This window comes from Coniosporium apollinis (genome assembly GCF_000281105.1).
Source record: "Coniosporium apollinis CBS 100218 chromosome Unknown supercont1.2, whole genome shotgun sequence".
Lineage (NCBI taxonomy): Eukaryota > Fungi > Ascomycota > Dothideomycetes > Coniosporium > Coniosporium apollinis.
The window spans coordinates 975,872-998,729 of record NW_006913264.1 but is presented as its reverse complement, the minus strand read 5'-3'; the positions used below and the strand labels follow the sequence as shown (position 1 = coordinate 998,729).

The 22,858-nt window shown below is 54.9% G+C and overlaps 8 protein-coding genes across 8 annotated transcripts; 4 read left to right on the top strand and 4 right to left on the bottom strand.

The window, feature by feature from the left end:
- Window positions 1-1,528: 1,528 nt before the first annotated feature.
- On the top strand, window positions 1,529-5,768 carry W97_00731 (uncharacterized protein; the record flags this gene model as incomplete). Its single annotated transcript, XM_007778643.1, has 3 exons — window positions 1,529-1,625; window positions 1,696-3,448; window positions 3,497-5,768. 3 exons carry the CDS (start codon window positions 1,529-1,531, stop codon window positions 5,766-5,768), a joined length of 4,122 nt encoding a protein of 1,373 aa, XP_007776833.1.
- A 1,204-nt stretch (window positions 5,769-6,972) lies between these two features.
- Window positions 6,973-8,675, bottom strand: W97_00730 (aldehyde dehydrogenase; the record flags this gene model as incomplete). Its single annotated transcript, XM_007778642.1, has 4 exons — window positions 6,973-7,414; window positions 7,477-8,066; window positions 8,118-8,517; window positions 8,617-8,675. The coding sequence occupies 4 exons, from the start codon at window positions 8,673-8,675 to the stop codon at window positions 6,973-6,975; spliced, it is 1,491 nt and encodes a 496-aa protein (XP_007776832.1).
- Window positions 8,676-10,007: 1,332 nt separating this feature from the next.
- W97_00729 (uncharacterized protein) lies at window positions 10,008-10,816 on the bottom strand (the record flags this gene model as incomplete). Its single annotated transcript, XM_007778641.1, has 3 exons — window positions 10,008-10,406; window positions 10,456-10,620; window positions 10,808-10,816. 3 exons carry the CDS (start codon window positions 10,814-10,816, stop codon window positions 10,008-10,010), a joined length of 573 nt encoding a protein of 190 aa, XP_007776831.1.
- An 852-nt stretch (window positions 10,817-11,668) lies between these two features.
- On the bottom strand, window positions 11,669-11,992 carry W97_00728 (uncharacterized protein; the record flags this gene model as incomplete). Its single annotated transcript, XM_007778640.1, has 2 exons — window positions 11,669-11,707; window positions 11,762-11,992. The coding sequence occupies 2 exons, from the start codon at window positions 11,990-11,992 to the stop codon at window positions 11,669-11,671; spliced, it is 270 nt and encodes an 89-aa protein (XP_007776830.1).
- A 212-nt stretch (window positions 11,993-12,204) lies between these two features.
- On the top strand, window positions 12,205-16,017 carry W97_00727 (uncharacterized protein; the record flags this gene model as incomplete). Its single annotated transcript, XM_007778639.1, has 9 exons — window positions 12,205-12,363; window positions 12,757-12,828; window positions 12,876-13,175; window positions 13,224-13,859; window positions 13,909-14,142; window positions 14,201-14,536; window positions 14,587-15,138; window positions 15,183-15,581; window positions 15,631-16,017. 9 exons carry the CDS (start codon window positions 12,205-12,207, stop codon window positions 16,015-16,017), a joined length of 3,075 nt encoding a protein of 1,024 aa, XP_007776829.1.
- Window positions 16,018-17,807: 1,790 nt separating this feature from the next.
- On the top strand, window positions 17,808-19,191 carry W97_00726 (uncharacterized protein; the record flags this gene model as incomplete). Its single annotated transcript, XM_007778638.1, has 4 exons — window positions 17,808-17,908; window positions 17,955-18,081; window positions 18,134-19,051; window positions 19,111-19,191. The coding sequence occupies 4 exons, from the start codon at window positions 17,808-17,810 to the stop codon at window positions 19,189-19,191; spliced, it is 1,227 nt and encodes a 408-aa protein (XP_007776828.1).
- A 328-nt stretch (window positions 19,192-19,519) lies between these two features.
- Window positions 19,520-20,392, top strand: W97_00725 (methylene-fatty-acyl-phospholipid synthase; the record flags this gene model as incomplete). The annotated part of the gene is made up of 5 exons (XM_007778637.1): window positions 19,520-19,559; window positions 19,615-19,654; window positions 19,712-19,728; window positions 19,821-19,926; window positions 19,999-20,392. The coding sequence occupies 5 exons, from the start codon at window positions 19,520-19,522 to the stop codon at window positions 20,390-20,392; spliced, it is 597 nt and encodes a 198-aa protein (XP_007776827.1).
- A 428-nt stretch (window positions 20,393-20,820) lies between these two features.
- Window positions 20,821-22,610, bottom strand: W97_00724 (tubulin beta chain; the record flags this gene model as incomplete). The annotated part of the gene is made up of 8 exons (XM_007778636.1): window positions 20,821-21,214; window positions 21,273-21,607; window positions 21,659-22,114; window positions 22,167-22,221; window positions 22,276-22,317; window positions 22,368-22,393; window positions 22,448-22,471; window positions 22,599-22,610. The coding sequence occupies 8 exons, from the start codon at window positions 22,608-22,610 to the stop codon at window positions 20,821-20,823; spliced, it is 1,344 nt and encodes a 447-aa protein (XP_007776826.1).
- Window positions 22,611-22,858: the final 248 nt, after the last annotated feature.

Here is a 22,858-nt window from a genome sequence, read left to right as displayed (position 1 = left end):
CAGGGACGTTGAGTCTTGAGCAAGGCGATGCGTCAGCAGTTTGGTCTTGCTCTCGAGTCCATCCTCACCATCCTAACCAGCGTGCTTCGTGCGCGACCAGTCCTCATGCTCTACCAACCCCCGCCGCTTTGTCTCTTTGCCCAAGAGCAATCCGATTATTGGTCTTCCTTATCCTCCTCCAAAACACCGCTCTTGCCGTTTCCTTCTTTCTGTACGAATTATCAATAGCGCTCGAGCTAATGCACTGCCCCGTCTGGTTCGTACAAGTCCTTTACGATACTCTCGTGGCAGTCAGTCGTGTGGATAACAGGTGAAGTGCTCGCCCCCAAGCGGAAGATCTGCAATATATCCACTTTGCGAGTTGGTCGAAGGGGCCTGTCAACGCCACTACGATACGAAGTCTTGTTGACCGGGCTTGCGATAGTGCTCATCGTGTGGCGCGAATGTGTCCATCATCTGAACTTGAAGAATGGCTTGAAGGTGATAACTGGGCAGACATCCCGTGTGACAGGGTGCGGTCTGATTCTTCACAGCAATCCCCACTCTAGGAGTCTGGTTGTGAAGACAGTCGAGGACAGCGTTCAGGCAGCATAGCTTCATAAGGTCCAGACGTTTGTGAGACACACTATACTCATACCCGGAGTAAACACCGCCTGTAACTTAGATTGCTCCGCTCAAGGTCTTGATGGCCGCTGAGAACTGAGCCGTGGACCTCAAACAGCTACACGCCACACAGAGGTGTAGTGCTCTGTGATGATGGTGATACTTAACCGTGGCTGCCTCGCTGTCGTCGCAAACAAGGCGATTGTGACGAGGTCTTGGTCTCTGGTGGTTTGTCCGTGCCCTCGCCGCAAGCGGAGACGGCGAACTCCACACCAGCAAAGCAACTGGGCATCTGGGCATCTGCACCCTCCTCACTGCCCTACCCCTTCACCAACACCTTCCTTTACCCGGATCGACCGCATTGGCCTGTTGTTATTCACCTTCCCTCCTTCCCATCGCTCTCTGTTTCCGACCCAGTGTCACTCACCACTTCTGTGTTTTTCGACCACCCGTTGACGCTCGGGGAAGCAACGTCACCCGCTCCTTGACCTTCGCAGCAGCTTATCTTGCCAACTCTCCACCACCATCAGTTCTTCACTGTCCGTCACTCGAACAAAGCAAGTCTTGATCAAATCGTTTCCGCTCGAGGCTATCTTCGTCTTCGAGACGCAGAATTACCACCGGAACACGCTCATCGAACTTACCTCGCAACGGCGACTTTGATCCCCTGACGTCGGTGCTCTTCAAAGCAGCTGTTCGCTCTAGCAGACACGCCTGGTCGACCCGTCAAAGGCTTCTTTGGTAAGTCGCACTACCAAGGAGAAGTCACAACATTCTGACAGTCTCAGGGTTTACGTCTGCGTCTTGAATACTCGAATTTCTACCGATACACAGTTCTTCCTTCGCACAGACGAACTCTGTCAGCCTCTCGGTCCTGGACACGCTGCAGCACAACTCGAACAAACCTTACGTTCGGTCATCAAACATGGATCAACAGGGACACCCCACTGCAACCGGACCTGCAGGCCGCAGGCTCCACATAGCGCATAGGCGGAGTCCGTCAGAGCTGACACCACTAATGAGTAAGGGCTATCTCCTTCACGCCCTTCTGAGAGTCTTTGCCCAAACAGTTGCTGACAGACATGACCACAGTGGAACAACTTGCTCTTGCTTCACAGATCGAGGCTCTTCAACAGCAGCAACAGCAGATTGCCGCTACCCACCAGCAATATGTCAACCTTGGCATGATTCAACCACAGCAACACCTCCCAGGCTCTAATGTTTTTAGCCCCATACAAGGACAAATGACCAATATGTCTCCGCATGCAAATACTTTTCAGTTTCCACAACAGCTTCAGCAGCAGCATCTAGGGGTGGGCATGAACCCACCTACGCAACCCTCGACACATCGTCGCAACCAATCAGCTTTGCCGAATATGGGCATGGGACCCCCGCCAGCCCCTTCATCGGGTGCTTCCGGATTCGGCGAATACAGCACACAAGGCCGAGAAAATGTCAACCCTCGGGGGCGCGGGGGTGGCGCAGCAGGCAGTGGCCATACTCGACGCCATTCTCTAGCGTTAGACGAAGCAAAGAAGGCAGCCGAGGTTGCGGAGCAGAAGAGGAAGACGTCGGGATTCCAGTTTCCGCTACCTGGCGCTGCTGGCAGCACCACCGCATCTACGAATCGGTCTGGGAGCCCGGCCAATGTTAGTGCTGCTCCATCCTCAGATATGGGCGCCAACACCCGTACTGCGGCCCGGGGAGGACACGGTCGCAGTCAGAGCATGGCTGTTGGCAATATTCGGGGCGGTCAGAGCCGCGGCATGGGCAGCTTCCAGTTCCCGCCTCCGCAAGCTACCACTGATGCAGGCGCTATCAATAACAACAACACCAACAACGGCAACAACAATAACAACAACAGTGGCCAATCCGAATTCGTCCGACGCGGCAGCCAGGGCCATGGCAGGACATCGTCCCGTAATTTCGATGGCAACTGGAGGCAACCCAACAACAACCCGCAGGCCTTGCAAGAGCAGCAGGCAACTAACATGGGCAACTTCAACATGAACGCAAATGCTGGAGCCGCTCCATTCCAGCCGGGCCATCGGCAGCGTGGCTCCATGAACCAGTCTGTCGGCTCACTCGGTAACTTTCAATATCCTGCTCAGCCTCAGCTGGTGCAGACTCCTCAAGGCCCGGTTCTTGTCCAACCCGGAATGTTCGGTGCGCAGACCTTGAACCCTCTTCAGATTGCCCATCTTCAAGCTTTGCAGGCCGCTCAGCTCAACGGGCAGGGTATGGCTGGGCTCCAGGCCAGTCAGCATGCGCCAGGTGCCATGCAGATGCAGCAACAGCAGCAACAACAGCGGAAAACGCTATTCACTCCTTATCTTCCGCAAGCGACTTTACCCGCTCTGCTCAGCGACGGCCAACTCGTTGCGGGTATTCTCCGAGTCAACAAGAAGAACCGAAGCGACGCTTACGTCACCACTACCGATCTTGATGCGGACATCTTCATCTGCGGCAGCAAAGACAGAAATCGCGCCCTTGAAGGCGACCTTGTTGCTGTGGAGCTGCTTGACGTCGACGAGGTGTGGGGTCAGAAGCGGGAGAAGGAAGAGAAAAAGAAGCGCAAGGACAACACCGACGCCAGGGGCAGCAGCATCGCTGTGAACGATGCAACAACGCAGCCGGAGACCAGCCAATCAGGCACTGAAGGTGGTCTTAGGCGTCGGGGCAGTCTCAGACAGCGTCCAACCCAGAAGAAGAATGATGATGTAGAAGTTGAAGGGCAGAGCTTGCTGCTCATGGAGGAAGAGGAAATAAATGACGAACAGAAGCCGCTATATGCTGGCCATATCGTTGCGGTCATTGAGCGTGTTGCTGGGCAGATGTTCTCCGGGTCAGTTGAACTCCTCTTTCAACTTGAACTTTGCTAACCATATCACAGTACGCTCGGCTTGCTGCGGCCCAGTAGCCAGGCCACCAAAGAGAAGCAAGAAGCGGAGCGTCAAGCGCGTGAGGGTAACTCTGGTCGCCCGCAACAAGACCGTCAGCAAGACAAGCCGAAGATCGTCTGGTTCAAGCCGACTGACAAGCGGGTTCCCCTGATTGCTATCCCCACCGAGCAAGCTCCTCGTGACTTCGTCGAGCGACATCAAGACTACGCCAACCGTATCTTCGTTGCCTGTATCAAGCGATGGCCCATCACCTCGTTACATCCGTTCGGCACTCTCGTTGAGCAGCTGGGCGAGATGGGCGATCTCCGAGTCGAGACCGACGCCCTTCTTCGCGACAACAACTTCGGCCCGGACGACTTCTCCGATGCTGTGATGAAGAACATCGGATTTGAGGATTGGTCTGTCGCGAATGATGGGGAAGCTGCTCTTGAGGGTCGCCGAGATTTCCGCGATGAGAAAACCTTCACTATTGACCCCAATGGCAGCAAGGAGCTTGATGATGCTATCCACTTCAAGACACTTGACGATGGATTGATCGAAATCGGCATTCATGTCGCCGATGTCGCACACTTCATCAAGGCCGGCTCCCTTGTCGATCGAGAGGCGAAGAAGCGCGGGACTGCGGTCTATCTTATGAACCGTACAGTCAATATGCTTCCGCCTAGGCTATCAACGGAGATCTGCTGCCTGAATCCAGATGAAGAACGGTACACCATCAGCATCGTCTTCAAGGTTGACGCTGCATCCGGCTACGTGGATCCTGACGATACCTGGATCGGCAAAGGCTTGATCAAGAGCTCTGGGAAACTTTCGTATGATGAGGTTGACTCCGTTATAAACGGTCGCGACTCTGGACTCGGAGAAGCACGGGAGAAGGACATCCAGATGCTCCACCAAATCACCCAGAAGTTCCGCCAGGCGCGATTCGGTGGTCGCTCTGCAGACATACCACCTCTGCGATTGCTATACCAGCTGGACGACGAGAATGTCCCCGTGGAGCAGAACATCTTCGACTCATCCCCTGCTCATGAGCTCATCGAAGAGCTCAGCCATTTGGCTAACGCTTTTGTTGCGCGAACGATCCATGCAGGTATTCCGGACAAGGCCCTCCTCAGACGACAAGCTTCTCCGAACCCCCGCCGCTTGCAAACCTTCGCCGAACGGATGACCAACATCGGTTATGAGATTGATATCACCAGCAGTGGAAGCCTGCAAAACAGCCTCTTCGACGTGGAAGATGCAGAGTTTAGAAAGGGCATGGAGACGCTACTTGTGAAGGCAATGCAGCGTGCTAAGTACTTTGTGGCCGGAAAGATACCGGAAGATTCTTTCTCTCACTACGCACTAAATCTCCCGCTTTACACGCACTTCACCAACCCTTCAAGGCGGTACGCGGACATCGTTGTCCACCGTCAACTTGAGGCTGTCCTCTCCAATGGAGCCTTAGAATTTACGGAAGACATCGAAGCTCTGGCCAAGACTGCTGAAATGTGCAACACGAAGAAGGATTCCGCCCACAGCGCCCAAGAGCAGAGTGTGCATATCGAAGCATGCCGCAAGATGGATAAGAAGCGCGAAGAACTCGGAGGCGACCTCATCAGCGTAGGCATCGTCCTGTGCGTATATGAGTCCGCCTTTGACATCTTGATCCCGGAGTTCGGCTTCGAGAAACGCGTTCACTGCGATCAGCTACCGCTCAAGAAAGCTGAGTTCGACAAGAACAAGCGTCTCCTTGAGTTGTACTGGGAGAAGGGCGTTCCGTCATCAACGTACGTTCCAGAGGACGAACGACCGAAAGCTGGATCAGGCCGCGCCAATGCTGCTGCTGCCGCTCGGGAAGCCGACGCCGCCAAGCAGCGTGCGAAGGAAAGCGAAGACGCGCGAAGAAGGCAAATGGAGACGGGCACCATGTCCACCGACGACGTTGACGCTCTCTTCGATGACGATGACGACGATGCTTCGGAGATCACAGAGATGACAGCCGGTGTATCTCTCGCGGGTGCCGACCGTCCGACTCAAAGCATGCCGCCTTCGCCAACGAGGAATGGCCCATCTTCTGGCCAGACGCCGCACCGTACCAAGTCAGACTCCAAGCTCGGGCAGAGTGCGAGCGACGTGTCTGAGGCCAAGCTCAGCAACAAGGAGAAGTACTTCAGCCTCTTCTCGTTGCGCGAGGAGAACGGCGACTACATCCAGGATGTTCGAGAGATGACCAGGATCCCAGTCATCCTCAAGACTGATCTTACAAAGAGCCCACCGTGAGTTCATCTGACTGAGACATGATGTTGATATGCTAATAGTTATTGTACAGCTGCCTCACCATTCGCTCACTCAACCCCTACGCCTTGTGAGCCCGTCCCTGATGTACAGCATTGCGGTCGGCTTTCTGGATTTTGTTTCGGGAGCCCGATGTTCCGACAGCCCTGGCTGTCTTGTGCCGCCACCGCTCACACTGAAGAACCGGCCGCACGCGATAGTGCTATAAAGCAACCACTCCTCAGATACCACGAACCACATTATATACATCAACTATCATATCACCACTACTCGTCCATGTCAGCAACGTGCCGAAGCTCATAGACGTCAAGTTGCAGAAGGGAAGCACAGCAAGCTTAGCTACGTACGTGTCAGCCAAGCTGACACATGCTCACTGTAACGGACGTACGAAGTATCTACTAGCGTTGGAAGGATCTGCAGCTCATTAATAAGTAACTGTTGTGTAAAAACTTGATAGCTGGCTGGGGCGTCTTTCTGTTCCTTATTGTTCTGATAGCCTCGTAGAGATTGCAAATACTCGTTATCGTTGCCACGACACCAGTGACTCTCCTGCCCATCTTATGGCGACTCTGCATGGCTGACGGCGAACGCCTCTCTCTGATGAGTTTATCGCTAGAGCAATTGACTACTTGAATAGGGTTAACAGGATATAGACGACCACTTGTTCTCTTATAAAGCCTAGTGGCACGCAATAGCTGACCGAGCCGGTACACGATAGACGTTTGATATTCACCAGACACGGCGGACTTACGTGATAATACATGATCTGTAACGGCCAACACCCTTTATCCGGGAATGTTCCCGTGGCAAAAACGTGGACTCTTTTCTTTGATCATCTGTTATATCATGAGTGAACGGCGTCACCATGCGGCGAACCTTGAATCTGCAAGCAGTACGTGGACGGCTTTTCGAGTTTGACATTGGCGTTTGCATGTGGACTATCATTTTCGTTGAAGGATGTAGAGACGGAAAGAGCAGGACGTGTCAAACACCCACACAGTTTCACGATGCTACAACTCATGATATGACCCAAATCACATCGACAATCGAGCAGGCATACACAAGTTCGTTCAAGATTGACATTTCATTCTCATATATACATCAAGTCCCATTTTACCCAATCATACTCCGGGCCAGGGATCCCCCTAACACCGAGCCCCGCACGCACTCCTTCCACGAACGCTTACGTTTAACCGAACAGCGCATCGCCCAACCGGATCGAGACCGTCTTGGTCTGGGTATAGTTTTCGAGCGCGGCCTCGCCGAGCTCGCGGCCGATACCCGACTCCTTGTAACCGCCGAACGGCAGCTGGTGGTGCAGGGTGTTGTAGGTGTTGACCCAGACGGTGCCGGCGCGGAGGGCGTTGGAGACCTCGAGGGCGGTGTTGAGGTTGGAGGTGTGGACGGCGGCGGCGAGGCCATAGGTGGTGTTGTTGCCGATGCGGATGGCCTCGTCCTTGGTCTTGAACTTGGAGATGGAGCAGACGGGGCCGAAGATCTCCTCTTGCACGATCTTCATGTCATCGGTCACGTTGGAGAAGATGGTCGGCTCGATGAAGTAGCCCTTGTCGCCTTTGCGGTTGCCGCCGGTCTCGACGGTCGCGCCGGCTTGCTTGCCGGAGTCGATGTAGCTGGTGAGGGTGTCAGTATAGGGGGGGTTGAGGGAGGGTGGCGAAGCCAGACTGATACGTACCTCATGATGCGGTCGAACTGGACCTGGGATACCTGCGGGCCCTGGAAAGTGTCCTGCGCGAATGGGTCGCCAACCTTGTTCTGGGACGCCCGCTCCTTGAATCGCTGGATGAACTTGTCGTAGATGCCCTCCTGGACGTAGATGCGCGAACCGGCGCAGCAGCACTGGCCGTGGTTGAAGAAGATGCCAAAGTTGACCCAGGAGATGGCGTTTTCGATGTCTGCGTCCTCGAAGACGATGTTGGGGCTCTTGCCGCCAAGCTCGAGAGTCACCTTCTTCAAGTTCGAGCCGGCTGCCATCTTCATGATCTGGCGGCCGACAACGGTGGAGCCAGTGAAGGCGACCTTGTCGACGTCCATGTGAGAGGCGATGGCGGCACCAGCGATCTTACCGAAGCCGGAGAGAACGTTGATCACACCTGGCGGGAAGCCAGCCTCCTTCACTAGCCCGGCGGCGATGAGGGCGGAGAGAGGAGTCTGCTCGGCGGTCTTGATGACGACAGTGTTACCGCAGGCGACGGCCGGGCCGATCTTCCATGCCCACATGAGGAGGGGGAAGTTCCATGGGATGATCTGACCGCAAACACCAATCTGGGACATGTCAGTCTTGGATATATACAACAGCGAGCGACAAGTACGTACGGGCTCCTTCCGGATGTAGTTGAAGGTATCCGGGGTCGTGTCAACGACCTTGCCCTCGATCTTGTCTGCCCAGCCACCGTAGTACCTGAGGGTGCTGGCGCACATGCCAACATCACCCTTGGCCATGGTGATGGCCTTGCCATTGTCTAGCGACTCGGCAGCAGCCAAGATGTCGAGGTTCTTCTCGAAGAGGTCGGCGAGCTTGACGAGGAGCCTGCCACGGTTCTCCGGCGTCTCCTTGCGCCAGTCGCCCTCGAAGGCTTTCCGCGCAGCGCTGACGGCAATGTCGACGTCCTTCTCGGTGGCCTCGTGCACTTCGCAGATGACGGACTCGTCGGTGGGGTTGATGACCTCGAAGGTCTTGCCGTCGACGCCTTTGACGAACTCGTTGTTGATGAAGCTGCAGGATAGCCGCGGGTCAGACCCACTGAGCTGCGAGTAGAGAGCTGTGCGGCTTCCGATGGAGCGGGGCTTGGTAGGCAAGGGGATTTCCACTTACAGGCCGGTTGGCTGCTCATACTCGCCGGAGTGCGGCGTCTTCAGCTTGATGGAAGTCATGATTGTGATGGATTGTGTTGTGTATTGGGGGGGGGGGGGGGGGGGAAGTAGTGTGTTTGGGAGGGAGGTTCTGGTGTAGTGAGCAGCAAAGAGCGGGGGGGTTTAAGACTTCTTAACAAGTAGCAGCAGCATACAGAAGCCGGCAACAGGGGGGTTAGTCCATCTGAACCCCTCCGCCGGGGGGTCATCGGCGTGGATGCAGGTGGACAGCATCATTCCCGATGCAGCCGTGGAGAGACAGGCAGGCGTGGCAGGCTAGGGGTTTGTTTGGTCTGTATGGCCTCGGGCTCACGGGCAGATGTCAAGACGTCTGTAGCATCCAATCCAGAACACGCCTGCTGTCCGGCATGTGTCCGATGTGGAGACCTTCCCAAGGTTTTGTGCGGCGGAAAGCTGGAGCACTGGCGGGGCAGAGCCAATGTCGCATCTTGCTACCCCGCTCTCCCCCAGCAGCCTACGCCAACCCGGCCGTCCAGAAGGGCTGCACTCAAATGCAAGAGCTTCCAGGCCCATCGAACGAGGTACCGGTACAATGCACGTCTGGTGCTGTGTCGTGGCTTCGGCATTCTCTATTGCTAAGCAGCAAAACACGATGCCTCCAAGGCTGTCGTCGTGATGTTAGCTTAGCCTTCAGGTTCTTCCGTGCTCCAGCTTGCAGGTGGCAGACAGCAGCTCGTCCTCAGTCCCTTCGCATCTGCGAAACCGCCGATGCCTTACGACCGGCTTTCCCTTCGAGCGAGCGCAACGTGTACACGCGCGTTGCAGACAAGGGACTTACAAATCCCTCTCTGCTGCAAGCGCCAGTGCTGTGGCTCGGTGGCTTGGGGAGACGATCATCTGTTGCCCTTTGGGATGGAGTTCTCCTCTCCGCACAACCGAAGTCCCCCTCCAAGCGCCCCACAACCGACCAATCTCTGAACCAATCCACCACTCTGGGATGCTTTTACGTGGGTCAATGGACGCGCTCATCCGAAGGGGCGCCCAGGCTTCGGGCCAAAAGCGTCCGTGAACGTGGCCATCACAAGCGTGCAGTAGTCTGCTCAGTCAACAAGAATAGAAACAAGTGTGCATTGTGATGGCAAGCTGGGCCGGGCAATCTGTAATACAACCCGAGTGAGAGAGAAGAGAAGCAGCCCCAAGGCTCGCCCGAGCGACTGCCACGCCCCGAGTTTCGGCCATGAGCGCCAGCCTGCTGCCGCCAGACTGTAGATTTCTATGTAATACATCGCAGAAAAGAATGGCATGTCAAAAAAAAAAGAAACCTCTCTCCTTCATCTAGCTTTGCAATTTGGCAGCAGGATGGCATTGCTGGTCATACGGGCACCGAAGCGGTTACTGCCAGAGATAGATGTTAGCATAACTCTCCTCTGAAAGGTCAGAGTCATTCCGTACCAAGATCTCATCCTCCATAGCATCTCCTCCGTTGACGGCGGGTTGGACAGCACCACCGTTCGTCTCCATTGGGGCGTCGGTGGTCTGGCCGGTGGCACCTCCATCGAAGTAATCTTGCATCTCAGCATCAAGCTCCTCCGCAGTCTTAGGCTTGGCTCGTCCTGCGTTGCGGCCACGACGTGCCCTGCCCCGGGTCGCAGCTTTGCTCGCCGTCGCCTTCGTGGCGGTAGCAGGTTTCGGTTGAGCCTTTGCGGCTGGCTTCGGCTGAGAGATTCGTTCGTTCAAGCCCTTCGCCGGTGCCGGAGGTGGTACGTCTTTGGCACCGAGCACGACCTCGATCTATGCCGATTTAGCAAGACCACAAGCAATGGGCCGCGACGATTCTGACCTTCATGGGCCGGTTGTCGACCTTGATGCCATTCAGCTGTTGCGCGGCCTTTGCCGCATCGCTGGACTTCGAGAAGATGATCGTGGCCACACCACGGCTTTGACCATTCGGGCCGTAAGTGAGTAGAACCTTCTTGACCGGACCTATTGTTTTGCCGAAATAGTCCTAAAGAGACGAAGCGGATCGTGTTAGCGTAAATAATGGCGAGAGACGTTGCTAGCTATAGAGCCCGAGCGCGTAGAGAGATAGTGAACGTGAACCGAGCGACAAGGCTACTTCGAATCCGTGGAACATCAGAACACGTTTGGCACAGCAGTTACCAGCGAGCGAGCAGTGAGGTTAGCCAAGTTACAAACGCCATGGTTGGGCGCGGGGTGTCCAGGTTCTTGGAATCGGATGGGCAGTATGAATTAGCGGTGTCGCGTCAGCACAGCCCATGGAGCCGACTCTGCTCGATGTAGCCGTCCCTGCAATGTCTTAACCTCCATGCTCTTCTTTCTACATCGAGCGTTGGCCGTACCGCAGCGTCTCATCAGATCCAGGCAACAGCCAGTGCCTAGTGAACGCATAGAGAGCGATAGAACTGCAACAGAGATGTCGAGTGTCTATTGTGACTCACAGCCAAGGCGTCGTCTCCAAACTAGGACTCTGTCGTGATCCGGAGAGGGTAGTCCAGTGCTACCAGTGATCCGCGGAACTCCTCGGGCCACATGAGCGGATGACGAGATGGCAGACCTGGTATCTGTTGGCGCGGTGGTACACCGAAGGAGTCGGATGTGCTGCATCCCGGAGACTGAATGTCGATGAATCACCCTGCTCTGCTCACTGCTACGCTCGCTGGTAAAGGCTGCCTCCACGCGGCGTTGGAATAATCTCAACCGCTCCATCAGAATAGAAAACCATGCTCGGCAACGGTTTGCGGTCAACTACGCCTTGTCTGCGATGATGTGCTTGCCAGGCAATCTCGAAACAGAAACAGGCTTCTTGCAGGACCTAGACATTATCTCAATCTCGCGGTGTTCTGCATCAGGCTTTATATAAGCGAGCAAGAACAAGGAGAGAGATCGTTGTCAACGTGGGGACGCACGTATAGCCAGAAATATGCGCTTGCGCCACTAAGAAATCCCGACAGCGATCGAACTGGCATAGTTCCGCGACTCTCGTCCATTTGGAAAAAATGGCCACGATATCCAAAGCTCAGCGGCCTTCGCGTTCAACGTACCTTGATCTGCGTCTCGTTGACATCCGTAGGCTGGAGGCTGTTAGGTCGATGTACACCAGGCATTTAATACGGCGCAGAGCTTACGAGGTTGCTGACGATGATTTTGCTTTCGCCAGCGCCGGATGGTCCAGTCGGTACGGCTGCTTTGCCAGCAGGCTTAGTGGAGCGGACTATCTTCTTGACGCCCCCAACAGGAGCGGCAGCGGGTGCAGTGGCCTTCGGGCCGGTTGCTGCGCGACGTGGGCGTGGATGACGCGCAGATTGACGGCGGCCCTTGAGAATCTCGTCAAGAGACTGATCCAACTTGCCAGCCATTGTTCGTGTCGTTTGTTGAGAGGGTTCTCTGGTGTTGATTCGGCTGTGGCTTGGCAGAGTGATGTCGACTCGCGTGTTCTAGCGAGCGAGCAGCCTGGTCTTGCTCGCAGGTGCAGGCGGCCAGCAAGGAGTCGCGCAAGGAACTACGCGCGCTTTGCCGGTCTTTACTGCGGGAAGGCTTGAGTGAGGTTCGGAAGACGGCCCACGGTAAGATGAAGCGCGTTGTGCAGTTGCCTGTTCAGAACGCTGAGTCGCGGGCAGTGACGGAGCTGGCAGACGGAGAGGAAAGGAGCGCTCAGAATGCCCGGCTGTGTCGAGCCGAATGGGAGATGTATGATATGCTTGCCGGTGTCGGATGCGCGACAGATGCAGTGGGTTGAGAGATAGATGGATTGCGGTGGTTGCTGGTTAGGTGAAGTTGAAAAAGGAACGCGACGCAGCGGACAGGAGCGTTTGGCCGTTGGAATGAGCTTAGCGCTGGATGACATAAGCAGCCCGCGGCACGGGCGCGTTTCACCCCAGCGGGTGGCCCTTGCACGTGACAGGGCAGAGCCATAGCTATCTAGTAGATACCTAGGTAGCTCGAGCGCCACGCAGTTGAAGCTGCCCGGGGACTTGTGTCTAGGATACTTAGAGTACTTGTAGTGTTTTTATACGGAACTGTTGCTCGCAATGGCTCGGTGAAAATGGCCTTGACGTCGGCAAGTGTCTTGCATTTGCCTTGCATTTGCCCCGTGAGGCCCACCGGCTAACCTACTGCCCAGTGGAAAGCATTCAAGTTCTTCGACGTCTCCGAGGTAAAGCTCGCCGATGAAGAGCGTTCGGCCATCCTCCAAGTACAACGCCCAGCCTCCTCCGCCAGCATTTTATTGACCGCTCTCAGCAAGGCAGCATAACCTCTGTCGCCACCGGCTCCGACAATGTCTGCTTCGGCAGCTCCGATGGCCTTGTCCGGGTCCTCTCCCGGGCCTTCAAGGTCATGCGCTCGTTCAAAGCCTACCAGCTGGGCTCCGTCACCCACATGAGGCAGGTCCAGGGCACATCACTGCTGGTCACCGTCGCAGAAGACCTCTCAAACGAACCGGTCTTGAAGCTGTGGGCTTTGGACAAGCTGGAGAAGAAGACTGGCATTCCGAGGTGCATCAGCACGCTTAGCATTCATAACGGGAGGAAGCAGTTTCCTGTGAGTACTCTACGACCAGGCAAGGGCTACGGATTCTGATTCCCCGAGATATCCGCATTCGCTGCGCTCGACGACCTCTCCCAGCTAGCTGTAGGTTTCGCAAATGGCGCCGTCACCGTGATACGAGGTGACCTCATCCATGATCGTGGCGCAAGGCAGCGTACAGTGTTCGAGTCCGACGAACCTATAACGGGCATCGAGTTCAGGGTGGGAAACATCACGACGCTGTACATTGCGACTACCGGACGTATCTCAACGCTGGTCATCTCTGGCCGAGGTCAAGGTCAGCCTGCGCGGTCGTTAGATGAGACTGGCTGCGGGGTCGGGTGCATGACTATCGACAAAGCTACTCAGGATGTGATCATCGCTCGTGACGAGGCGGTGTACACGTACGGAGTCCATGGAAGAGGTCCGGTGTACGCCTACGAAGGACCGAAGAAGATGATCACTGTCTTCAAAGACTACGTTGCGCTAGTGTCTCCTCCAAAGGCCAACGCCGTAGCTCGGTCCACCTCTCTTCGGGCGTTTGGTAGTAGTCAAGCGGATGACATCTTCAACATCTCAAACTTCACCCTTCTTGACACCGACCTGAAGCTCATTGCCCACCAAGAGGCTTTGAGCTCTCAGGTTAACTTTGTGTTCTCCGAATGGGGAGACCTGTTCGTGCTAACCTTGGACGGCAAAGTAAGCATGTTCTACTTCCCTCAGCGGGCCGCATCATTGACCGCCATAGCTCTTTCGGTACCATGAAAAATCTCTCCAACAAAAACTTGAACTATTGTACCAACGCAACCTGTACGTCCTAGCAATCACTCTTGCACAGAAGGCTGGGGTTGATGCAGCACAACTCAATGTGATACTGCGCAAGTATGGCGACTATCTCTACCTAAAAGGCGAGTACGATACAGCGATGCAGCAGTACCTAAAGGCGATCGACAACACCGAGCCATCACAAATCATCAGAAAGGTATCCATCAGTAACAGTCTGTCGTAGCCGTGAACCCTTGGGCTTATCACTCACGCAGTTTTTGGATACCCAACGGATACATAATCTTATCGAATATCTCGAGGAACTGCACGACCACCACAAGGCGACATCCGACCACACGACCCTTCTTCTTAATTGCTACGCCAAGCTCAAAGATGTCGAAAAGCTAGAGAATTTCATCAAATCTCCCGGCGACCTCAAGTTTGATCTGGACACAGCTATAACCATGTGCCGCCAAGGTGGATACCATGATCAAGCCGCGTACCTGGCTCGCAAACACAACGAGCATGACCTAGTGGTGGACATATTGATCGAGGATTCCAAACGGTACGCTGAGGCATTGGCATACATCTGGCGTCTGGAACCTGACAGTGTAAGCTGTATCCAATTCCCTCCGATAAATGAAATGCTTAAATTCCGTAGGCCTATCGAAACCTGATGAAGTACGCTACCGTGCTGCTGGAGCATTGTTCGAAGGACACAACGCAACTCTTCATCGATTATTACACCGGACAATACCGTCCAAAGAAGGACGCAGTCGTCGTGCATGACGTTCCTACATCTCAGGGCATACCCGGCTTTACCATAGCATCAACAGCTGTCCAGAACCTCGCAGCTCTGCTGCCACTCCCCTACATGAACACGAACATTCTTCAGTCGCCTAGTGCTGGTGTCGATCAGAAAACGACCCTCAGCCAGGCGCAGATCATTGAAACCGACACAAACGAACCGCCAGCGGAGTATACTATTCCTAGACCACGGACGGCCTTTTCGGCATTCGTTGACCATCCCGAGGAATTTGTAACGTTCCTGGAAGCATGCATCAACTCCGATGAGCTGAGCGAGAATGACAAAAGCGACCTGTACACTACACTGTTCGAGATGTATCTTCACACCTCAAGCAGCAAGAAAAATGGTGAGAGGGAAGAATGGGAGGCTAAAGCGAAGAGCTTGGTGGAAAGCAAGAACGTAGGCGTGAATATCCACTTCCACAATCGATCAGCCACTGAAACTTGCAGATACCCATCGACACGTCGAACGTGCTGCTCTTGTCACACCTGACGAATTTCAGGGATGGCACAACACTTGTCCGGGAGCAGCAGGGCCTGCGGTTCGACATCTTCCGCTCGTACACCTCAGCAAAGGATACAGCAGGCGCTATCAAGGCGCTGCGCAAGTATGGGCCCGAGGAGCCTCAGCTGTATCCAGCGGCGCTGGCATACTTCACGTCAAGCCCGGCTATCATCGAAGAAGCTGGCGATGAGCTTGATGTTGTCCTCCGAAAGATTGATGAGGACGGTCTAATGGCGCCTTTGCAGGTCATCCAGACCCTGAGTACGAACGGCGTCGCCACTATGGGCATGATCAAGAGGTATCTCAGCACCACCATAGAGCGTGAGCGACAGGAGATCTCCAACGTAAGTCCTTCATTCTTGTTTGTTTCAGCCCACCTGATCCCTTACGCAGAACCGCCGCCTCATCCAAACCTTCCGCGCCGACACCGATACCAAGCGCAAAGAGATTGTCGAGCTCGGGACTAAACCCGCAGCGTTTACCGCAACGCGTTGCTCCGCATGTGGTGCCACGCTTGACCTTCCAACAGTGCACTTCCTGTGCAAGCACTCGTTCCACCAGCGCTGCCTCAACGCTGCGGAGGAGGACGACGAGGAGAGCCTGGAATGTCCTATTTGTGCGCCGCAGAATGCGACCATTCGCGCCATCAAGAACGCCCAGGATGAAAGCGCTAGCCGGCATGACATGTTTCTTGACGCACTGCAGAGGAGTAGGGATAAGTTCGGGACGGTGAGTGAGTGGTTTGGGAGAGGCGTTATGTCAGCGCCGGTGACTGAGTAGGAAATTTCGTGTGTATAGCGCTCAATACCAGAAGCTAGAAGTTATCTCAGAGGAAGCAGACTCATCCATATGAGCTGCATGGCGTCTGCGATGAGGACTCGGATTGAATACGTGACACTAGCATCGCTGCTAACCCCTCAGTTCAAGGTTTTTCATTTGCCCAAAGTCCACTTCGCAGCATTCCTCAGGCACTGGGTACCGGATAACCGGGAGAAGGGCTCTAAAGTGCAGAGGATCACTAGGCTTACGGTAAAGCTATGAAGGCTTGACATCTATCATGTCCTTTGAAGGCTGCATTCTCCTGAAGAATGATGAGAGCACCTCACATCAGCATGTAATGACCCTGGTACGTTATTCGGTTGGTGGATCAAGGTGGAGGAGAGAACTATAGCTCGCCTGTGAGTGGAGGATATCTAGTAATATACGGAAAGAGTTCAGATGTTGAAGTGGGGCGTGTGTGGAGATCCAAGCTCGGCCGAGAATGGCTTAACCATGGCCAAGTTGAGCTTGTACGACGCCACAACCGAGGAGCCGCCAACCAGCACACGGACCGTGTTTCCCGCACCACGGACTGCATCTTCCTCAACCAGAGGACAGCACCTCCTTTTGGGTAGCAGCATAGATTACATCGACAGCCTTAGTAAGAATGAACTCAGCGTCCGGGTGAGAAGAGTTCGGCCCTGTGCAGGGGAGCCATATCGGCCGCAGTCAGCCAGATCGTACAGGTGTTGCATCTCGTGAAAGCAGCAGGAAGCGCGTACCAAGCAGCAACTGGGACCATGGTCTCCGCCCGCTTCATCACAGCCTAGCGAGCTATCGCAGTGCTGTGCCATAAGCAGTACTGTCCTTGAAAGCCGCCGCTGGAGTAAGCATTGATGTCGTAACCAAGGTGCTGACGTCGGCAAGCACGCTGGCTTTCTACGACCAGTGGTTGGGGAATGGATAACTCGAAGACCGGCACCTTCCTTTCCGGTTAGCAAAATAGAATACGTGCTTTAACCGCAGAGCAAAGTTTGTCTTAGGTGAAAGGACGTACCTGGCATCACGCCATTCGGGGCCCTACCCCTGGGAGAGAACGTTATCTTGCCCATCTGCTCCACCAAGGCTGACGTTCGGATTACTCCGGCGAACAGCTGTCTGCGCTTACAGTATAAACAAAACTTGCACCGCACTTTCTCCGTTTGTCAATTTTCATTCCTACCTTGCTTTTCCATCATCAAATCCTAATCGACGCTTCTAAGTGCAGCACACCGTTGTCGAGTATCAAGTACAACCCGTAGACGAGCGGTAGACTTCGCTGCACGCTTCTTCAATTCTTCAATAGAACAAACTGTGGTTAATGCTGCCGGCCTCTGTTTCCCGCATTCCCTTCTATCGTACCCCGTTTATACGGTGCATCCGGGCCATAAAATGGCGTTGAAGGTCGAAAAACCGGACCTCGCGGCCGACACACCTCCCATATCTACTGTTGTAGCCCTAAATCCCGCGCTTGCAAGTTCTCATGTATCAGGGTCCGACAGCGATGACGTGGAAGCTCGGGGTGGGCGGCGGATGAGCCGGATCGACAAGCCTCTCGAGTCGGATACCGACAGCAGTCTCACCATCGGCAAACAGATTGCACTAGAGGCCAACAATTCGATCAGGTACCGGACGTGCAGCTGGCAGAAGGCATGATACACTCCCCTCGACTGATTCGCAAGAAGAACAGAGAGCTCTCAACCTTTCAGCAGCTAACAGATCGCTGTTAGACTGCAGCACTACTGTTTTCCGAGTATATATGCTTGGCCATCATGTCATTTCCATGGTCGTACTCAGTTCTAGGCCTGGTTCCAGGACTGATCTTGACTATCGTTGTTGCTGCGCTGGTCCTATACACTTCCTTGATCGTATGGTAAGCATTTTCGTTAATCTCTAATGTACGCCGCTCACGCTCGCAGGGAGTTTTGTCTTCGGCACCCGGATGTTAAAGATGTCTGCGACATTGGAAAGATACTTTTCTGGGGCAAAAACTGGGCTTGGTACTTGACCGCAGCAATGTTCTTACTTAACAACACGTTCATTCAGGTACGTAGAACCCCACTGGGCGAGCTTTTGTTGAGATGCTGATCGCGATCAGGGCTTACACTGTCTCGTCGGATCAAACTATCTCAACACCATCTCTAACCACGGCATGTGCACGATTGGCTTTTCAGCCATACTCGCTGCTATCTCATTCTTTTGCTCCCTGCCGCGCACGTTCTCGACCTTGGCAAAGGTTGCGACTGCTTCTGCGTTTTTTACATTCGTTTCAGTGATCCTTGCAACGGTCTTCGCCGTCATCGAAGATCGCCCCAACGGCTACGCTGGTACGCCTCCAAAGGTGCTGCTTGTACCTGCCGCAGGCACCGGCTTTGTCGCTGGGATGAACGCTTTCATGAACATCAGCTACACCTTCATCGGGCAAATCACCGTCCCCAGCTTCATAGCCGAGATGAAAGACCCTCGTGACTTTCCCAAGGCCCTCTGGGCGGTAACGACTGCAGAGGTTGTGGTCTTCTCTGTGGTCGGGGCGGTCATCTATTCCCAGACCGGCACCAACTACATTACGACTCCAGCATTCGGCTCACTTAGCAACGAGGTTCACAAGAAAGTGTCGTTCTCGTTCATGATTCCGACAATAATATTTCTGGGGGTCCTGTACGCCTCGGTCTCGGCACGCTTCATCTACTTCAACATCTTCACCGGGACGCGTCACTACGGGAACCACACTCTTATCGGTTGGGCCAGCTGGGCAGCAATCCTGGCCGCGACCTGGACTGCGGCCTTCATCATCGCGGGAGTGATCCCATTCTTCTCAGACCTCCTGTCGTTAATGAGCTCGCTCTTCGACTCCTTCTTCGGGTTCATCTTCTGGGGTACCGCGTACATTAGGATGAGACGAGCTGAACACGGCCCGAGGTTCTGGAGAGTCCGGGGCTGGAGAGGCGTGCTTGGAGTTGGCATGAACCTGTCCCTGATCGCGATCGGATTGTTGTTTCTTACTGGTGGCACTTATGTGAGTATCTGGAATGTTGCGGCTGCAGTACCCTGATTTGCTAACGGTGCATCTCCCAGGCTTCCGTCCGAAGTATTGTCCATGGCTACGAGCAATCAAGCTTTGGTGGACCGTTCACTTGCGCGTCGAATGGCATCTGATGAGTGTGATTGGCATAGAGGGAAGTAAAGTCAGAGCGACGTTGCTGTAGCCATAGATATACGAGATCAGACTGAACGGACCACTAGATTTCTTGCTGGCTTATAATACAAGACCAGCGAAACAGACGGCATCTGTCATCTCAGTCCCTTGATCTGATCCAGGCAAGGATTTGTGTCTTGATGTGAGATTGTGCCTCGAGGGGTTTGCTGTGACGTCGAGCTCGCTTCGTCCCCTCCTCCACCGCCGCCTTGGCTACAGATCTGTAAACTTGCCCCACCAACGAGCTCCTGACACCCGTCCTTTTTCAATTGACCGCGCAACTTGAACATGGCGGGCTTAGTAGACTTTAGCCAACCAAGCTTGTGGTGTACGCTTAAAACACCGTCATAATCTCCACCGGAACTGACATGGTCGCGTCGCAGTATCCGCAGCTTCAATTGGGTTCAATCCCACCTTCTGGAAGTAAGGCGACACTCTCTAGCTACTGATATTGCACCCAATGCTAATGGGCCCTTACAGCATCGCTGCTCGACAAGGTAAGCACGTCTCGTGCCCACATCCTCCACCCACGCGCCGCACGCAGCCTCCTTCTCCAACACAGGCAGCGACTGACCAGCCCAACCCCTAGAATACCACAACAAAGTCATAACCAAGCTCTTCCGCGGCAACTCCCTCTACGGCTGCTACGCGCTCGCCGTCACAATCTTCACCCTCGGCATCATCCGCGATGCCATGTACGCTACCCTTCCGCCCCCCAAACCCGTCCACCACCGCTTGTCTAGCAGCCACCTGACCTCATGCCCTAGCTACGAACGCGCCCTCCGCCACCAACCCACGCACCCCGCCCTCCTCGCCCCCTGGATAACCGCCGCCTCGATCGGCCTGATCGCATCCGGCAACATCCTCGTGCTAACCTCCATGTACGCCCTCGGCATCACGGGCACCTACCTGGGGGACTACTTCGGGATCCTGATGGACGAGATGGTGACGGGCTTCCCGTTCAACGTTACTAGCTCGCCCATGTACGACGGCTCCGCGCTCTCGTTCCTGGGCACTGCGCTCTGGTTCGGGAAGCCCGCGGGGATACTGTTGACGGGGTTGGTGTGGGCGGCTTATAGGGTTGCGTTGAGGTTTGAGGATCCGTTCACTGCGGAGATATATAGGAAACGGGAGAGGGAGAGGGGAAAGAAGACGTCGTAGCGTGGAATGGTGCGGATGTGGGAAGGGGCAGGCTGGTGAAGAAGACGGATAGGTCGATGGCCTAGAGGAGGTGGATACGGCTTGGTGATGATGCATGCGCAATCGCGGTTCAACATAGCGGCGGCGTCGGTGGGGGTATTCAACTGCCTGGAGCTTGGGATAGAAAAGATTGCTTGTCCTTTCAGTGCCTTATATCAGGCGCAGATTCACACCAATGAAAACCACTGTTGAGAGTAGATTAGTAGGTGCTGAAGCATGTGCATGGCAGTTTTTCGCCAGTATAAACACCAAGCTGCATCAAACGCGAGAACATCGGCGCATTATTATGAATTCTCCAAACACTAGCGCCGACCGAGCAATGCACCCTACACGCCAAGATAGGACGAGGAGCAGCTCCCGCCATCAGGACGCGCCGCTGGTTACAAAGCTTACTCCTCGCCCTCAACAGGAGCCTCCTCGTCGTACTCCTCCTCACCCTCAGAGATCGAAGCCTCCTGGTACTGCTGGTACTCAGACACCAAATCGTTCATGTTGCTCTCAGCCTCCGTGAACTCCATCTCATCCATACCCTCGCCGGTATACCAATGCAAGAAAGCCTTGCGACGGAACATGGCGGTGAACTGGTCACCGACGCGCTTGAAGAGCTCCTGGATGGAGGTCGAGTTGCCGACAAAGGTCGAGGACATCTTGAGGCCGCGTGGCGGGATGGAGCAGAGAGCGGTCTGGACGTTGTTCGGGATCCACTCGACGAAGTAGGAGGAGTTCTTGTTCTGTACGTTGCGCATCTGGTCCTCAACTTCCTTCATGGAGACCTTGCCACGGCTAGGGGAACAGTTAGCTTAATGTCAAGGAGATAAGCCGATGTAGTGGATCAACTTACAAGATGGCAGAGCAGGTGAGGTAGCGGCCGTTGCGGAAGTCAGAAGCGGCCATCATGTTCTTCGGGTCGAACATTTGCTGGGTCAACTCTGGAACAGTGACGGCACGGAAGGTGTGCGCGCCACGGCTGGTGAGAGGAGCGAAGCCAACCATGAAGAAGTGCAGACGCGGGAATGGCACCATGTTGACGGCAAGCTTTCGGAGATCGGAGTTGAGCTGGCCAGGGAAACGAAGGCAGGTGGTAATGCCGGACATGACGGCGGAGACGAGGTGGTTGAGATCGCCGTAGGACGGGTTGTTGAGCTTCAGTGTTCGCATGCAGATGTCGTACAGAGCCTAGCCATGTCAGTTCTGGTCTCTAGAGACGAAACGGATCTGGCTACATACCTCGTTGTCAATGCAGAAGGTCTCGTCTGAGTTCTCGACGAGCTGATGCACGGAGAGCGTGGCGTTGTACGGCTCGACAACAGTGTCCGAAACCTTGGGTGAAGGAACAACGGAGAAGGTCGCCATCATTCGGTCCGGGAACTCCTCGCGAATCTTGGAGATCAAGAGTGTGCCCATACCGGCACCGGTGCCACCACCAAGGGAGTGGGTGATCTGGAAGCCCTGAAGGCAGTCGCAGCCCTCGGCCTCACGACGGACAACATCCAAGACCTGGTCCACGAGCTCGGCGCCCTCAGTGTAGTGACCCTTGGCCCAGTTGTTGCCGGCACCTGACTGGCCGAAGACGAAGTTGTCGGGACGGAAGAGCTGGCCGAAGGGACCCGCGCGGACTGCGTCCATGGTGCCCGGCTCCAAGTCAACGAGAACGGCACGGGGAACGAACTTGTTGCCAGATGCCTGCCACGGGTCAGTATCCCGAGCCCCAGTCCGTTTGTATTGGTAGTTGTACCTCATTGAAGTAGACGCTCATCCGCTCGAGCTGGAGGTCTGAGGTGCCGTTGTAACTGTTTCATGTGAGCCAACGGTCGGTAATAGGGTGAGGTCGATGCCATGCTTACATGCCAGAGCCGTCGAGGCCATGCTCGCCGGAGATGTTCTGCCTGTTGGTCGTCAGCTGGTGCTCGTCCAGTCCAGTTTTGGAAGAGCGAACCAGAAGGCAGCACCGATTTGGTTACCCTATTTCAAGTCAGTAAATCAATCTGCTGTGGCGTTTGTCTGGATAACACTTACGCATTGGCCGGTCTGGAGGTGAACCTGGAGGCGAAAAGTTCATGTTAGCATCCAATGTCTCTTGTGTTGGTGGTGTGTTTGGTGGTGTGCCTGGAACGCGGGGCAACAGGAGACGCGTCGAAAAACAGAGCAAGTCGGGGCTCAAACGTACGATTTCGCGCATGTTGAATGATTCTGTCGTTGGTGTTGGATAAAGGCTGTCTGAGAGCAGAGAGATATCAGGTATCAGGCAAGCTGGGGCGGGAGAGCTGTGTCTGCAGTTGTCGAAGAATCGTGGAGAGTGGAGAGTGGAGAGTGGAGGGTGGAAAGACGGCGGCAGCGGTGAGGGACCGAATGTTGTGTGGAAAAAGGGTCGAGCGTCGCGCTAGCCGTGCGGTAAACACCACTAGTGCCGCATCGGGATAAGACGTG